Below are 17,960 nucleotides of genomic sequence, written 5' to 3' on the forward strand. Positions count from 1 at the left end.
GTACACAAGCTGGATTGGTCTACTGGAAAAATCAGATGCAGTATCCGTGACAGAAATCCAAGGCTGACCCTCCGATTTCTGACAAACTTTTGCAGTTTGAAGTGCAACAGAATCTGAACACATTAACTTCATTCAATGGGTCTAATATGTGTGTGGCTACCCACTGCAGTATCTACATCAAGAAGTCAATTTCAAATCTCAACATCACAAAAGAATTTCAGAGTACAAGTTTATAACCATCCTTGATACTCTGAAGACAGAAATGAACCTCGGATGGGTCTTTTTGCACCAGTGGAGAATATAAGAAATCTGAAGCTGAGAAAACACTGCTGGTCTGGTGACCCCTAACACCAATTTTGAGATCGTAAAACTTTCACATCCCTTATTAGTGGATTAATTATTTACTCTTCTACTCATCATGTTCTGGTATTGTTTTAAATGCAAATTAATCACACAAGGTCTGTGCCTTTTTATACTATATATATATATATATATATATATATATATATATATATATATATATATATATACATATATATATATACATATATATATATATATACACACACACACACACACACACACACACACACACACACACCCCTCTTTGGTTCTATTTCATTCAAGTCTGAGGAAGAACCCTGCGTAGGTTCAAAAGCTTACTATAACATCATGTAGTTACAAGATCACTTGGTTTCTCTTACTGAGAACAATCACACATCAAGAAGTGACATGTCACTTTTTTCCCATGTCACTAGATTTCATATGGCGCACATTTCCATTGGAAAAAAATGGAAGTTGGATTAAAGATCGATAATAAAATATGCAGCAGTAGATCCTATCATAGAATGGCAGAGTTGGAAGGGACCTCCAGGGTCATCGGGTCCAACCCCCTGCTCAGTGCAGGATCCTTTAATGGTGACGTGCAGGCACCTATAACTCTAAGGTTATATGCAATGAAGTGGCTGATTTGCAGGTCTGCATCAGAATTGAGCTCCAATTGACAATAGAATAATGCACCCATTTACGTATAATACATTAAATGTTGGTTATAGGAGGACAATCAATGGCTATTTCCATCAGCGCCATAGACTGTGAATGAAGTGGTAGGGCGCATGCTTGACTGGTGTTCCATTCACACTCAGTCTTGTTTGCCATATTTTACGTGTACTTTTTCTGAAGCATTGGCGTGGAATAAGTGTCTAAATCCTGCTAGAATTCTGGATGTGTAAACATTCTTAATTGAATAGGTTAGGGCTGCAATACCAGATACAGTAGCTAGCACTATTTCAGCGGGAAAAAAAAGCTGACCCGCTATTTTCTAGGCTCATGCAACACAGTATGTTAGGCTGAAAAAAGACAATGTGCATCTAGTTCAGCCTGTTTCCACTCACCTTGTTGATCCAGAGGAAGACAAAAAAAACCCAATGAGGCAGAAGCCAATGTAGCCCATTTCGGGGAAAGAATTCCTTCCCGGCTCCATAATAGCAGTCAGAATAATCCCTGGATCAATGCTTGAAAGTTCCTACCTGACTCCGAGACCCGGAACAACAACACCGCTGGTTATTTAATATCTATATCCTGTAATATCATAGCGCTCTAGAAAGACATCTAGATCCCTTTTAAACTCCTTTATCCATTTTGCCATCACCACATCTTTAGGCAGAGAGTTCCACAGTCGCCGCCTTGGTATGAGAGAAGCTTTCTAAGAAAATCTAAATTGGATTTACAGCTGTGGTTTAAAGTGCTGCGTTTTAAGGCAAATAGAAATATTTATTTCCCAAAAGATTTTCTACATCTCACAAAAATATATGTATTGTATTTAATTATTCAGACTTTAAACAAGGTTTCTCATAAACAAGGATCACAAGCATGTGCTTTGCAATAATTAAAATGTATATAGTAAAGAGTATCCAAATTAATTAGTACTAAAGATACCATAAAGTCATGTATTAGCTATCAAGACTGCTGCTTTGATGCAATGATGTTGGCTGTCAGGATCCTCCACTTCTTCGGGGCCTACTGCGAAACTCATGCCAAATTTTCACTAAAGGTTCCCTCTTTTTCCAGATAAGCTCATGGCCATACAAGGCATACCAGCTGCAGAGGAAACAAAGTAAAAACAATTCTGCTATTAGTCCAAGTCATACTTTAGTTAGACATTTTAAAGTAACTTGGGCTATTTTCTTTGATTGCACTTACTGAATAGGAGACATGTTATTTGTAAATACTGAATATTCATTTACAAAAAAAAAATTGTTAACGTTTTTATAGAAGAGGGCACCCTCCTCCACATTTGATGGAATTGCCCAGGGATAGTTCCATATTGGAAACAAATATTTTCCCAAACCAACAAAATCTGTTGATTTGTTGAACCGCACCAGAAAAAGTTTCTAACCATTTGGTCACCACGGATTGATTTTAAAAAATAACCAGAAGGTCACAATAATATAAATCTGGTACCCCACCTTCGCTTAACTCAAGCACATCCCCCTTATCCATTGAGGGTTTTACATACAGTTACAGAGGAAATACCTCACAAATAACTAAATAACAAGTCTTCAGGACAGGATCTATTAAGAATCAACATAGATGACTCCATACCCTAACCCTCCCACCCTCATCTTTCCCTCCTTTTATTATCTTATAAGTTACTGTTTTTATGGTTATTGACACACCATTGTGTTATGATGTACTTAAAAGACATAATCCTTATAGAACTTAAATATTTATGAGAACATTCATGAGCGTTTTAATCTGTGATAGATTGTAATCTCTTGCGAGACCTACTTTTCATCCTGTATGTTTAAACAATCTGTATGGATATGCTTCTCAGATTTATATGTTTTATTAACCCCTTAGTGACCAGCCCATTGCCTTTTTAGAGGACGTAAAAACATGCATCCTCTGGGAATGAAAGCGCTGCAGCCTCTGGACGTGACAGCTCCATTCTATCAGTTACTGGAGGTAGCAGACATGTTTGAGCTGTCATCCTGGGCCGTGGGACCCCTCCTCCGGTCACATGATCACTGGTATCCGGCACATTAAAGTCAATGTTAAATAAGTAAAAGTTGAAGTTTCAGCTTCCCTTACAGATTGGATCTGTAATGGGCACTGAGAATACTCACTCCCATCCTCCATAATGTCCCTCGGCGTTCTGGTCCTGCAGAACCTAAAGCTGGCGTTTGCGCATGCAGGATTCGGTTCATGAGAGGAGGTGAAATAACTTAACTAAGGCCACCAGTGATGTCCCCTGACGGGATTGTCATCCGTGGACCTTTCCCCAGCTTTGGCGTATGTGCCTGTCGCCAAAATGGCGGACGCAAGTGCAGAAGCTGGGAAGGAAAATTAAAATCTCCTTGTTCCTGGCTACTAAAGGTAGCTGAGAGCTTGGAGCAATAACAGAGGGCTGCGGTGAGCGGTCCCCGGGCACGTGATCGCCATTATTCAATGGATAATGGCGATGACAAAAGTTAAAATACAGTTAAAGTTTGATGCTCCATTCAATTTGGGCTCCGTTGTGCATCCAGACAGAAGATTAGAGCCACAATGGGTATGTCTCTGTACACGGGACAAACGGCGGTATGCATTTTGGGTAAAAGTCTTCATTCATATGTGTACCGTACAAAAAAACGATTTTTAAAATAACACAATTGCTCAAAAAATAAAAATCGAAATTTTTTCCTTCTGTTTTGCTTCGATTTATTCAAAAACGGTCAAAATACACAGTACATAGATGAATTCATTAAGGTGTCTAGTTTTCAAAATGTGGCCATTTGTGGGGGTTCTCCATCGGTTTAGCCACTTAAAGGGGTTGTCCCGAGGCAGCAAGTGGGTCTATACACTTCTGTATGGCCATAATAATGCACTTTGTAATATACATTGTGCATTAATTATGAGCCATACAGAAGTTATAAAAAGTTTTTTACTTACCTGCTCCATTGCTAGCGTCCTCGTCTCCATGGTGCCGACTAATTTTTGGCCTCCGATGGCCAAATTAGCCGCGCTTGCGCAGTCCGGGTCTTCAGCAGTCTTCTATGGAGCCGCTCGTGCCAGAGAGCGGCTCCGTGTAGCTCCGTCCCGTCACGTGCCGATTCCAGCCAATCAGGAGGCTGGAATCGGCAGTGGACCGCACAGAAGAGCTGCGGTCCACGAAGACAGAGGATCCCGGCGGCCATCTTCAGCGGTAAGTATTGAAGTCACCGGAGCGCGGGGATTAAGGTAAGCGCTCCGGTAAACTTTCTTTACTTCCCTGCATCGGGGTTGTCTCGCGCCGAACGGGGGGGGGGTTGAAAAAAAAAAAAACCGTTTCGGCGCGGGACAACCCCTTTAAGGGCTCTACAAGTGTACAATGAGGCCTAAAACGCCTTCAAGCTAAATATCTGTTCTGAAAGCCACAAGCTTCTCCTTTTGGATTGAGCCCCGTTGTGCATGCAGACGTAATATTGTGGGCCACAATGGGTAGGTTTCTGAAAACTATTTTTAAAATGACATAATTGCTAAAAAAAATCTAAATCTTAATTTTTTCCTTCTGTTTTGCTTTGAGTCATTCAAAAACAGTCAAAATACACAGTACACACCAAGATGAATTCATTAAGGTGTCTAGTTTTCAAAATGGGGTAATTCGTCAGGGTTCTCCATCGTTTGGGCCGCTCAAGGGCTCTACAAGTGTGCAATGGGGCCTAAATCACCTTCAAGCAAAATGTCTGTTCTGAAATCTACTGCCTGCTCCTTTTCGTTTGGGCTCCATTGTACATACAGACAGAAGATTGGGGCCACAATAGGTATGTTTCTGAACACAGGATGAACAGGGGTATCTATATTTTGGGGTTCAAATTCTCATTTTCATGTGCATTATAGAAGAAAATCCTGTCTTTGAAATGACATATTTGCAAATATGACATTTTTCCCGCTCTAAATTGCATTAATTCCTGAAAAGAAACCGTGGGATCAAAATACTCCTGACGCCCCTCAGTGAATACATTAAGGTGTGTATGTTTTTTAAAATGAGATCATTTGTGGAGAAATCTATCATTCTGACACCTATGAGCTTTGCAACGTTGGCTTTGTGTAGGAACATAAAGTGTTATAAAGTGTTCCTCAAAATGTTGATAATCAATGTTAAATTTGTACGTCTCCTAAATGGTTACAAAAATCAAAGTTTTCAAATGTGCGCCCAGAATAAAGTAAACAGATGGAAATATATCTTATCAGAAATTTCTATATTATATTTGCACATATTTAAGATATTGCACTTGAAATGTGAAAAAATGATTTTTTTCAAAATTTTCCCTATTTTGACTATTTTTTTTTTTTTTAAAAAACTCGTTTTATTGAACAGTATGCATTACATACAATAACAATTAAATTAACTTTGCATACATCAGGAAGCTCTTTGGTGTAGATATTCGGTACACAAATACGTTACATTTTCTCTGTATTTACCAAGCATATGTTAATACGTGCATCCATAGTATTAATGACATTGTTACTTATTTTACATATCAAGCCTGGGTTTGGTTCGTCTTAATAAATTTTGAAACATTTCTTGTGTGAAGTTTGTATTTGTTGACCCGCACCAGATCCCCCAAACCTTATCGAATTTTTCGGGGTATTTTGTGTTTTTGTAGACTATTTTTTCGTATGGTAAGATAGAATTAATAATACTCTGCCATTTTGTGATTGTCGGGGGGCGCCTGTTCATCCATCGTAGCGCTATAACTTTACGGGCATAGAATAATACTTTAGTGAGGAATATTTTATCATGATGTTGCCATTGTTCTTCATTTATGACACCTAACAGACACATCACTGGGTCCGGTGGTATTGGTATTCCCATTAATTGGGTTAGAAACTCTCTGACCTCTTCCCAATACATGTATACCATCGGGCAACCCCAAAACAGGTGATTAAAGTTTGCGTTAGGTGCGCGACAGCGGTGACATTGACTGGTAGCTGATCTATTCATTTTGTGGAGTCTAGTCGGTGTCAGATAACATTGGTGCAAAATATATAATTGGGTTAGCTTATTGTTCGCAGCTGGTGAGACCCCAGTGTACGTAGCCACTACGCACTCCCAGTCCTCATTAGTCAGTGATGGGATAAGTTCTCTCCATCTCTCCAGCACCGCCATTTGTGTGTCCTGGATCTTAGAGTATAACAGATGAGTATATAACGTCGAGATTAGGCCCCTGGGACCTTGGGTGTGCAGTATACCTATTAGTGGGTATGTGGAAAAGGGTCCTCTGGGTTCTAGGAATTGGGTTGTCAGTGCGTGTCTGAATTGTAGGTATCTAAAGAAGCCTGTTCTAGGTACCTGTTATAGTTGCTGTAGTTGCTCAAAGGAGGCTAGTATTCCATCAATATATAGGTGTTCTAGTGTGGTAATTCCCAGGTTTGACCAAAATTGTCTGTCTGGCAGGTTCAATAAATGTGGTAACGCTCTGTTATTCCATAAGGGGGTTTTCAAGGGGGTATCTTCTTTTGTAGTCAATCGCTTAACATGCCATCCAAACATTTGTTGCAAGTCTATGAATGGGCAGCATTTGTCTGGTCAACAGTCCTGGTTTTTCCAGGAGGATCCAGAGCGATGCCTCCGAGAGGAAGAACATTAGATGGTGCTCGGAGTTCGGGAGAGGAGAGCCCGACAACCAGTGGCGTATATCTCTGACTTGCCCCGCTAAATAATATATTTTGAAGTCTGGTAATGCCATCCCTGCTAGTTCTTTGGGTTTTTGTAGGGTCTCTATGCGAAGCTTGGCTCTGGATTTCCCCAAGATGAATGATGTTAATAATGAGTTAGTTTTTTTGAGAAATTTCTGTGGTATAGTTGTTTCTGCGTGTTCCAAATGGTATAAATATTTGGGGAGTATTATCATTTTAATAAGGTTTACTCTGCCCGCTACAGATAATGGTAGGGGGCTCGAGGCTTTTAGTTTTAGTTGTAGGGTTGTCATTAGAGGTGCAATGTTAAAGTCAAACCTTTGTGTGTAGTCTCTGGTGATATAGATCCCTAAGTATTTGAATTGGGGAACAATTTGTAGGTTGTGATACACTTCTCCCGTCCTCCATTCCTCCGCTCTCAGTGGCATAAGGGTAGACTTCTGCCAATTAATACATAGGCCTGAGAAATTTCTGAATTAATCTATTTGAGAGATGGCCAACGGTAGGGTGCTTTTGGGTTTTGACATGTAGAGTATTATGTCATCTGGATTCCCTTGTATAGTGTGTGTTGTCGGATCTTTAAGGCCAGGGGTTCTATGGCAATTGCCAATAGGAGGGAGGAAAGCGGGCAACCCTGTCGGGTCCCCCTGTAGAGTGGAAAGGAGGTGGAGATCAGGCCGTTCACCACTATTCTGGCCGTCGGAGCACTATATAGGATCGAAACCCATTTAATGAACGATTCTCCAAATCCGAATTTTCGTAGGACCTCTATCAGGTATGGCCATTCTACTGAGTCGAATGCCTTAGCTGCGTCCAGCAAGGCCAGGGCCCAATTCGATCTCCACCTCCATCCCACCTGCGTCCTTCTGATGTTGTCTGACGTAGACATTCCCGGGATGAAGCCAGATTGATCAGGATGTATGATGTCTTTAATTGCTTGATTCAGTCTAGAAGCCAACACTTTGGTAAGGATTTTGTAATCTGTGTTTAAGAGAGAGATAGGTCTATATGACCCACACTCCTCTGGGTTTTTATCGGGTTTTAAGATGAGGACTATGTTGGCCTCTAGCATCGACTCTGGAAGGTGTTCCTTTTCAAATATATATTCATATAACGAGAGTAAGTGTGGTGTTATTTCCTCTTTGTAGTGTAGATAGACCTCTACTGGTAGGCCATCTGTACCCGGTGTCTTATTTTTTGCCATGTCCTTCATTGCCTCCTCTATCTCTTCTGTTGTAATGGGGCAGTCTAGTAGGGATCTATGTGTTTCTTGCAGTACTGGGAATGTTATATTGGTTAAGTACGTCTCTAGTTCTGCAGAAATATAGTTAGTTTGGGATTGGTATAGATCATGGAAAAATAGTTGGAATCTACCTAATATATCTTTGGGGCCTGTAATTATTGTGCCCTCAGTTGATTTGATCCTAAGTATAGACGGGGAGGCAGTCTCTTGTCGGGCCATAAAAGCTAATAATTTACTGGACTGGTTACCTAATTCGAAGAAGGACTGACGGGTGAAGAATAATTTTCTCTGGGCTTTCTCTTTTAAGTATAACAGAGACTCTCTGCCTGCTTGCAGCCATTTGTCTCTTTTGGTGTTTGATGGCTTCAGATATAAATTCTTTTTCTAGTTGTTGGCATTGTTCCACCAATTGTTCTCCTTTCTTTGCTGTGGCTTTTTTAATAAAGGTGATTGAGGATTTAAAGCAACCTCTAAGATATGGTTTAAAGGCCTCCCATACCAGCATCCTGTCAGAGTTCGCTTCGTGTGCTTCATAATATATTTGAATTTGGTCTACTATACGGTCATTTGGGCCGAGCAGTGAGGGCCAGAACGGGTGTATTCGTTGCCTCTTAATAACAGGGGGCCTGGATTTTTGAGGACCATGCGGATTGGTGAGTGGTCTGATACCCCTCTTGGGAGGAATTCTATTGATTCAATTCTTGAGAATAGTGAGGGGGATCCAAATATGTAATCTATTTGACTCAGCGCATGGTTGTGGGCTGCATGGCAGGAAACCTCCTGCTGATGAGGGTGGAATACTCGCTATAGATCCAGCCACCCCGTCTCCAAGATCACAGAGGCTAGGCGGGTCAGGCTCGTGTCCCCCCCCCCCCGAGCACCACCTCCAAATCTGTCCAGGAGCGGGCCATGACCATATCCATGACCAAATAATCGTTGCATCTGGCGAGAATAAAGCGAATTGTATATCTTCCGCTGGGAGGACTGTTGACGTTGATGGTGGATTGTAGTAGCATAGAAGGGCGTATGGATCATTATTTATTTTGGATCTTACGAAAATATATCTGCCCTCTGAGTCTCTTTTCAGTTGTTCCACTTCCCATCTAAGTGATCTTTCTATCAATAAGGATACCCCCCTGGAATATGATGTGTGGTATGAGTGTGCTGACCACTGGATCCATGGCTTTGACAAGATTTTAGAGGTTTCAGGCGTGAGGTGGGTCTCCTGTAGGCACAATACATGTGGTCGCCATGAGCGTATTAAAGAATTTATTGTAGTTCGCTTTCTGGGAGATCCCATGCCTCTGACGTTCCAGGACATAAAGGTTATCTCAGCCATTGGCAGAGGTGATTTAATTGAGTCCAGATAGGATTTTCTATAATATCCTGGCCACTAGGAAACCCCCCGTCACGCCCAGCAACATTTTTATCACCTACTATGCAATCGTATTTCAGTACATTTACAGGAGGAACATTAAGCATCTGATGCATACAGTTTAGAAACATTGCAGTAGTGTACTACCAACTAATAACAAGGGGGGGGGGGGCGATTCATCTTTGGTTTAAGAGTTTGCAATACAATTAAGTAGTTTTAGTGACACGTTTGTGCATTATATGGAAGTCCCGACACCTAAAGGGAGATAAGGAACGGTTAGATTTTGTATACGTTATAGTCTTTCTGGTCGTCGTCTAGTGGTTAACCATTCTTCTGCTTCGGATGGTGAGGTAAAGAAACGGGTATGATCTTCGTCGATCACTCGCAATCATGCTGGATACACCATGGAATACGGGAGCTGTAAATCTCGAAGTTGCCTTTTAACACCGAAGAATGACGCTCTTTGTTTCTGGAGGTCCGCCGAAAAATCCGGGAAGATAGATACTGCGGCATTGTCATGTCATTGTTTCTGGCTGCTTGCAGAATAATGTCTCTGTCACGAGAGTTGAGTAATTTTGCTAGTAGGGGTCTAGGTGGGGCCCCGGGTATGGGCGGCTTCATTGGCAGTCGGTGGGCCCGTTCGATGACGAAAACCTGTGATAGATCAGCATTGGGAAGAAGTTCGCGGAGCCAATTCTCTAAGAATTCTTCAGGTCTTTGTCCCTCGGTTCGTTCTGGCAGGCCCACTATGCGCAGATTATTTCGTCGTGAACGATTTTCAAGGTCATCTGCTTTTTGTCTCCAATATTCAGCTTTTTGTGTGAGGTCTTGTATTGCGGCCGATATTGGAGAGAGTGTCATCTAGTGTGGATATTCTGTCTTCCATATTTGTGACTCACTCTCTTAGGTTTTGGAGGTCTTGTCTAAGGAGGCTCACATCCATTTTAACTTCATCGATTTTGCTGGTGAGGGTGGTCGTGGATGTTTGGATTGCAGTTAGTAACTGCTCGGATAGTTGTTGCAGGGTTTGGACTGTACCCTCTGGTGGGTTTGAATTGATGTCCTTTTTCGGGGGGGATGAGCCCGCCAGGGCTGATGGTGTGGAATCAGAGCTTGGGTCCTTGCGAGTTTCGCTTCTGGCGAACGCTTTTAATTTATCAGCTGTTGCGTTTTGTCTGGTAGGTCCCATGATAGGTTGCTTTGAGTCTCCCTCTTTGGAGAGGTTTTGCAGTGTATCGGGTTTTTTGCCTCTGGTTTATGGTGCTGTGAGGGTATATGTATATATTGCCATATGTTCTTTATGCTTTTATACCTGTATGCAAGTTCTATTCAATGCTAAAATGAGAAAAACTTATATGTTGCCTTACATCAGATATTCCAAAGGCCTTGCAAGGCGAAGACAAAATGTATTTTAAACACAGCAAAGAAGAATCGGACGAAGGTCGTGTGCTTGGCTGTTTTCCCAGAAGCGCCATATCTAGATAACGACTGTTCAACTACGTATATAACTTTCACTGTCTCAGGCCGGAAATCCGGACTTCCCATATATGGTTATGCGGTGAATTTGAGCCAATGAGCCCATCACCCATTCCTAGTGATGAGACCAAAGGGTATAAGATCCCATGTAATCTGTAATAAAGTGCGCAGTCATGTCCCCGTGTGAGGAGCTATACCAGACTTCCGTGTGCGGTGTTTTCTTCTTTACCGCCGGCAGCGAGGCATTGGGGTGGGCCTGATTGGTGCTGTACGCAAGAAATTTCCCTGACAGTGCGAGTTATTAAAGTGTCCTTTTTATAGTTAGGCTATCAGATGTATGCAGTGCAGGGTTTAAATATATGGTGTTCACACTGGCCGGTAAGGTGTTTCGCACCTGTCCCGTCTGGCTACTGTGATTTGCGGTTTCTTTACCCAGGGTGTGCGTTTTGTTAGCGGTGGTCGCTTACTGCCATTTGTGGGGGACTTTCTTCAGGGTTCGTGTCACCCTTTCCCTCTACTGGGGGTATTCTATGGCTGCCTCTGTGACCTCTCCACTAGGTATGGTGGGGAAAGGGGCTCCGCTCCCAGTCTCTGGGTTATACAGGGTGCAATGGCTACCGCCCTTCCCTCCCTGCACACTTAGCTGTCTGCTGCCGCTCCTGGCGCTGCCTTTCTTTTAGGAGGGGGTCTTTGCGTGTCCTCTCTGCTCGGCCCTTCTCCACGCGGTCTGTCAGCATTGTCCACAAGATGGCGGCGATATCGACCGCGGCGCCACGGGTCCGCTGTAGCTGCTGGCGCTGCGGGTGCGTCGCCGGGTGTCTGGTCTTTTCCCTCCTTGTGTCAGTGGAGGTGCACTGAGCCTGGGTGGCCGTCCGCTGGCTGATGGTCTTCCCTGGAAGATGGTGGCGGCGGTCGCGGCTCAACGTGTCCGCCGTCAGGGCGTCCTCACTGCGGGTGCTGTGTGAGTATTGCTGGTGTTCTGAGGTACCGCTGATGGTCTGTACCTCTCACTCCCTTCTCTCCGCTGCCGGGTCTAGGGTCTTACCGGCTGGCTGGTACCCTGTGCTGTGTGGTGGTAGCGGCCTCAGCTTCTCGGGTCTCCCGCAGGTGCCGCTTCCGCTGTAAGTATTCCAGGGGCAGCTTTGGTGGTCTAGCCTCTTCCACTCCTCCTCCGGTGGTGTTATATCGGGGTTGGGAGTCCTCAGGATGGGTGCAGGATTGCTGGCTGGTCGGTTAGAGCAGGAGCGCTTCTTACATGCGGCCGGTCAGCTCGGCTGCTTGGCCATGCCCCCTATTTTGACACTTAATAAATATACACAAATTCTATTGGTCTATTATTACCGCTTAAATGAAGTACAACATGTGGCGAAAAAAACAAATGTCAGAATCACTTGGATATGCAAAACCTCTACGGTGTTATTCTATGTTAAAGTGACACATCAGATTTCCAAAATTTGGCCTGGTCATTAAAGCACAAATAGGCTTGGTCTCTAAGGGGTTAAGCATTTCTTAAAAAAAAGAGATTATATATTAAAAAAAAAAAAGTTTTACAGAAACAGCCCAAATAAATGTCAGTGCCCTGAAGTTATTAGGGTGCTTTCGGACGTGCGGTGGGGTTCTGCAGGTTAATCCCTGCAGCTGAATGGTGCCAGGCAGACTTCATTGATTACAATGGGGTCAACCCGCATTCTACCCAGCAGCCTGGCTTTTAGGTAGAAGAAACAGCACTTTTTCTTCAGTTTTTTGTGTGCTGAATCTGCAACTGAATCTCCGACCAGACGTTCCAAAGCAGATGTGAAAATTAATTGACTTTCATTGACTCCATTCACCGCGTAATACGTGATGAAATTACGTTTGTGTGAGCCTGCCCTTAATCAGTGGTCTGCAGTTTATTCCTTGTTTTTTTATCATTTGACCTCATAAAAATTTCCAATTTTTTTTTAGTTTATAAATAATGCTTTGACCAGTGAGTACATGTACACACATTGTGGACTGTTGTCCACATGTACGATTCCCAAACAATTCTCATGCAATGCATGTATATGGGGTTTTAGAACCAAAGTCACATGATCCAGAAAATAAATCTGAGTAATGACCATGGCTTCGATTTAATAACACTAAACATGTTCATTATTTATGCAGATTGAAAATCGGAGAATTAGCACAGTTCAACCACAGTGAAGCGAACACACATGCAAATTCACAGCAGTCGGAGTTTCAGTTGCAGGTTTGTTTTTTTTTGAAAATCCAAAGCATATTTGTTTAATGCAAGTCCTGTACAAACAAACCCAAAGGCTGCATTCATATAATGACACTGTCAGGCTTATATCTTTACTAGCAAGAATAGCGCAGTCTGCAATGCTGTTTTGGGCAAATATTTAAAAAATCTCATGGAAACCCAAGAGACCCCATTTACACGGGATTTATAAGCTGTCATGTCTCTGCTAAGAACAAAAATCATCAGGCTAATGTGAGAAGAACCTAGTTGACTAAGATACTACAGCAAGTACATGGCGGCAAAGCATTAAAAACTATAAAGAAAAGAATAAATGTTGTAAAATACAAGGTAGATGAGATATTAACACTGCCGAAAATAGTTTGGTTGAATAGCATTTTTACAATTACGCTTTACTTAAAAAAATGACAGTTTGGTTTCTGCAGCTTCTGTGCATCACATTTTTTAATCTCTCTTTGGATCAACAAATGGTACTATTAAAAAGTACAACCCCACAAAAAAAAAAACAACTCTCAACACGTTGACAAAATTAGAAAAATGTTAGGGGTCTTTGAGTGAAGCGATAAACAAAAATAAATACATTTAACAAAGTAAAACAATTGCAAAAAAACAAGCATATAAAAGTTTGGAATTAACATAATCATACTAGCCTGCAGATGTAAAGCGGTTTTGTCATTTAAAAAAAAAAAAATTTTAAATTCTATACTCACCTATTTCTCCCCCTAGTCAGTCTCCTTACCAGATCTTCTCCTTGCTGAGTTTCTGTAGTGCCCAGGGATCACCCCACCACATGCCGGCCGGCTTGTTATGAAGGCTGCATTCCTCATATTCTTCTTACGGGCTGGTCAGTGAAGGTCACGTTGTTCATTGGCTAGAAAGGAATGCTAATCTACTTCAAAGACAGCTCACATGAGTAGTCCCTGAAGTAGACTGGCTTATGAACAGTGACGTAAGGTATATTGCCAGCCAGGAAGGAGACTGCCAGCAATGTACGTAACTTAACAGGAAGCAGAAGAATCAGCCAGCTGGAGGACTGCAGGAGGCAGGAGAGGATAGGGAAGGTGAAGATCTGGTAAATAGACTGATAGGGAAAGAATAGGCAAGCATAATTTTTTTTAATTTAATGACAGAACTAGAGATGAGCGAACCTACTCGTTTCGAGTAATTACTCGATCGACCACCGCGATTTTCGAGTACTTCCGTACTCGGGTGAAAAGATTCGGGGGGGGGGGCGGGGGGAGGCGTGGCGGGGGGTAGCAGCGGGGAACAGGGGGGAGTCCTCTCTCTCTCCCTCTCCCCCCCACTCCCCGCTGCAACCCCCGACTCACCCACGGCGCCCCCCGAATCTTTTCGCCCGAGAACGGAAGTACTCGAAAATCGAGGCGCTCGGGCAAAAAAGGGGCGTGGCAGAGTACGCTTGCTCATCTCTAGACAGAACCCCTTTAATGTAACATATTATTTATACTGCACGGTGAACGCTTTCAGAAATAATAAAAAAAAACATGACAAAATCACAGATTTGGTTAAAGGGGTTGTCCCGCGGCAGCAAGTGGGTCTATACACTTCTGTATGGCCATAATAATGCACTTTGTAATATACATTGTGCATTAATTATGAGCCATACAGAAGTTATAAAAAGTTTTACACAGGGTGGAGCGCGGTAATTTGCTAATTTGGGAGTGAAATAAAAAAATAATGAACTTGTAAAAACTTTATTTTATATTTTCTTTACATTGAACAGTAGTGGAATTTACAAATTATTTGGTTTTAAATATTGTATCTGGCAAATGTTGACCTTCGCTATCCACACACTGCTGCATTGCATTGCAATGATCGAGTGGTTATTTGAAAAATACGCTTCAACACAAAATGAACGCTCCTCACGTGTCCACTGCAGGATGGCAACTGAAAAGCAGCTGCAGACAAACTTCCCGTCAGCCACTATAAGCAACGCCCACTCTCTTCGACCAACAGCGCTGCCACAACCTGCAACTCAAAAAAGCAACACCCTGGAAGACCTAAGGAACAATATTGACGCTGAGATTGCCAGAATACCAGTCGACATGCTTGAAAGAGTGCATGAGAACTTCCGAAAACGTATGCAGCAGTGTGTGGATAGCGAAGGTCAACATTTGCCAGATACAATATTTAAAACCAAATAATTTGTAAATTCCACTACTGTTCAATGTAAATAAAATACAAAAATAAAGTTTTTACAAGTTCATTATTTTTTTATTTCACTCCCAAATTAGCAAATTACCGCGCTCCACCCTGTACTTACCTGCTCCGTTGCTAGCGTCCTCGTCTCCATGGTGCCGACTAATTTTCGCCCTCCGATGGCCAAATTAGCCGCGCTTGCGCAGTCCTGGTCTTCTGCTCTCTTCAATGGAGCTGCTCGTGCAGAATGCAGGCTCCGTGTAGCTCCGCCCCGTCACGTGCCGATTCCAGCCAATCAGGAGGCTGGAATCGGCAATGGACCGCACAGAAGAGCTGCGGTCCACGGAGGAAGAGGATTCCGGCGGCCATCTTCACAGGTAAGTATAGAAGTCACCGGAGCGCGGGGATTAAGGTAAGCGCTCCGGTAAGCTTTCTGTACGTCCCTGCATCGGGGTTGTCTCGCGCCGAACGGGGGGGGGGGGTTGAAAAAAAAAAAAAACCCGTTTCGGCGCGGGACAACCCCTTTAATCCTGCCTCTGGAATAAAAATTGTGTAAAAAAGAATCAAAACGTTATATGTTCCCAAAAATTGGATAAATGGTTAGAGGTCATCCCGCAGAAAGCGAGCCTCCATAGAGCTCAGTCGATGTAAAAATAAATATGTTCTGGATTTTGGAATGCAGCGACACAAAAACAAATCTTAAAAAAAAAAAAGTTAAAATGTTTTTTGTACAAAGAGCAAAACATAAAAAAAAACCTGTAAACTTGGTATCACTGGAATTGTGCTGACCCGGAGAATAGTGTTATTACAGTATTTATTCTGCACACTAAACACCGTAAAGATGAAATACATAAAACAAAATGACAGAATTTAATTATTTTTCACCAATACCCCTAAAAAAATTTTATGAAAGTTATGCAATACATTATATGCACCCAAAAATTATGCCATTAAAAATACAACTTGAAGTCGTGGCCTGGCTATGCAAGAGTGAGGACGTGCACATCCTCTCCTCCTGCACTATAATGGGCAAAAAATACAGAGAAGTACCTTCTTATACCTCCTCTCTGATGGGAACGCTGTCAAAATGGGGAATCCAGACATATCTGTCTGGTTCCCAGCAGGTGGAAGCGAAGCCAGCCGAGGGGCCAATATGGCAACCACAAATGCACACGCGCCTGATCCGACTGCAATGGCATGGAAAACCCTGCAGTAGTCAGCTGCAGTCCTGCTGGAGTCAGCTGGCACAGGAAAGCAGCCAAGACCCGAAGACAAGCGCTCTCCCATTGAGTATCTTCGACTCCAGAATCACACAACCCAATGGGAACTCTTCTATATGGTTACACATCTGTTCAACCCATTTTTTCTTCAAGTAGACCCTCAGTAATGTGCAGCAACTCAGTTTCTTCATCTTGTAAGGCGGGAAAGCCATGAGTATCTCAGTGGGTCGACTACTAAAAAGGGGATGGAGTGTAAATCCACTACTAACTTAGAGGCGTACTTTGGTTACATGAGTTTAACTTATGCACTCATTACAGATCATGTTGTAGAGGGAGACTTCTCTTCTAGAAAGCCCGCCACCCGCTAGGGACCATATGTCCTCTGGGCGAGGACACAGATTTAGTTCAATTTTACTTTGAATCCACGTATTGGAGAGTATTACATTCTCAAAACAAAGATTATACATAATTCTCACACTCACATAACTCATATAGCCGCATTGATTACTTCCTGCTTGGCCATCCTTTTTTAATTCACTGCGGTCGGATTTGATTGAATTCGTATAGGGGCCGTCGTATGGGGAATTCACACCTAATTCTGCCCCAACACAAATGGAGGTGGTAGGCCTGCCGAATCTTAAGGCCCATTTACATGCAAAGATAATTTTTAGAGATGAGCGAGCACACTCGTCCGAGCTTGATGCTCGTTCGAGCATTAGGGTGCTCGAGATGCTCATTACTGGAGACGAGCACCACGCGGTACTCAAGTCAATTCCACTTCCTTCCCTGCATGTTTAGCGCCATTTTCTAGCCAATAGACATGTAGGGAAGGCATTACCACTTCCTCCTGTGACGTGCCAGCCCTATCCCACCCCCCTGCAGTGAGTGGCTGGCGAGATCAAGTGACCGCCCAGTACTTAAAACGGGTCCCGCCCGCGGCTCTCCTCAGACACACACTGGGAGAGATTAGGGAAAGTGCTGCTGCTGAGATAGGGAAAGTGTTAGTGTAGGATCCTGTCCTCAAGAACCCCAACGGTCCTTCTTAGGGCCACATCTGACCGTGTGCATTACTGTTGTGGCTGCTGGGAGCAGTTTTGCACCAAAATTTTTTTTTCATCTCGGGCTGTGCAGGCTACAGCGTTCTCAGTCTGCAGTCTATTATACAGAGTATAGGGAAAGTGCTCCTGAGATAGGGACAGTGGTAGTGTAGGATCCTGTCTACAAGAACCCCAACGGTCCTTCTTAGGGCTACCTCTGACCGTCTGCATTTTACTGGGTCAGAGTAAAAAAGAAAAATAGGCAGCAGAGTCCAGATCTTCGGAAGCTTCGGAAGCTTGACAAAGACCATCTATGTAACGGTCGAAACGTCGCTGTATTTCATGATGATGTGATGTTCTGATGGAAATATAAGTCTTTATTGCACCTGAAGATCTGGACTCTGCTGCCTATTTTTCTTTTTTACTCTGTCTCAATCTATGGGATTAGGATTCAATCCCAGATAGGCGTGCAGGACACTACATGTGGAAGAACCCCCCCCCCCCCTTATGGGTTATGGTGAGTGCTGCTGAAAAGAATTTTCCTTTATCTGCA

General features: G+C 43.0%; 1 protein-coding gene across 2 annotated transcripts in view; it reads right to left on the reverse strand.

The window, feature by feature from the left end:
* Positions 1-1,808: 1,808 nt before the first annotated feature.
* The window catches only part of PARL (presenilin associated rhomboid like), a 140,940-nt gene continuing 124,788 nt past the window's right edge, over positions 1,809-17,960 (reverse strand). For both annotated transcript variants that reach the window (XM_066599800.1, XM_066599799.1), the window contains one exon: positions 1,809-2,100. In XM_066599800.1, coding sequence (XP_066455897.1) covers positions 1,995-2,100 — 106 coding nt within the window. In that variant the 3' untranslated portion in view covers positions 1,809-1,994. The remainder of the gene's footprint in view (positions 2,101-17,960) is intronic.

The sequence above is a fragment of the Eleutherodactylus coqui genome, chromosome 4, assembly GCF_035609145.1.
Source record: "Eleutherodactylus coqui strain aEleCoq1 chromosome 4, aEleCoq1.hap1, whole genome shotgun sequence".
NCBI lineage: Eukaryota > Metazoa > Chordata > Amphibia > Anura > Eleutherodactylidae > Eleutherodactylus > Eleutherodactylus coqui.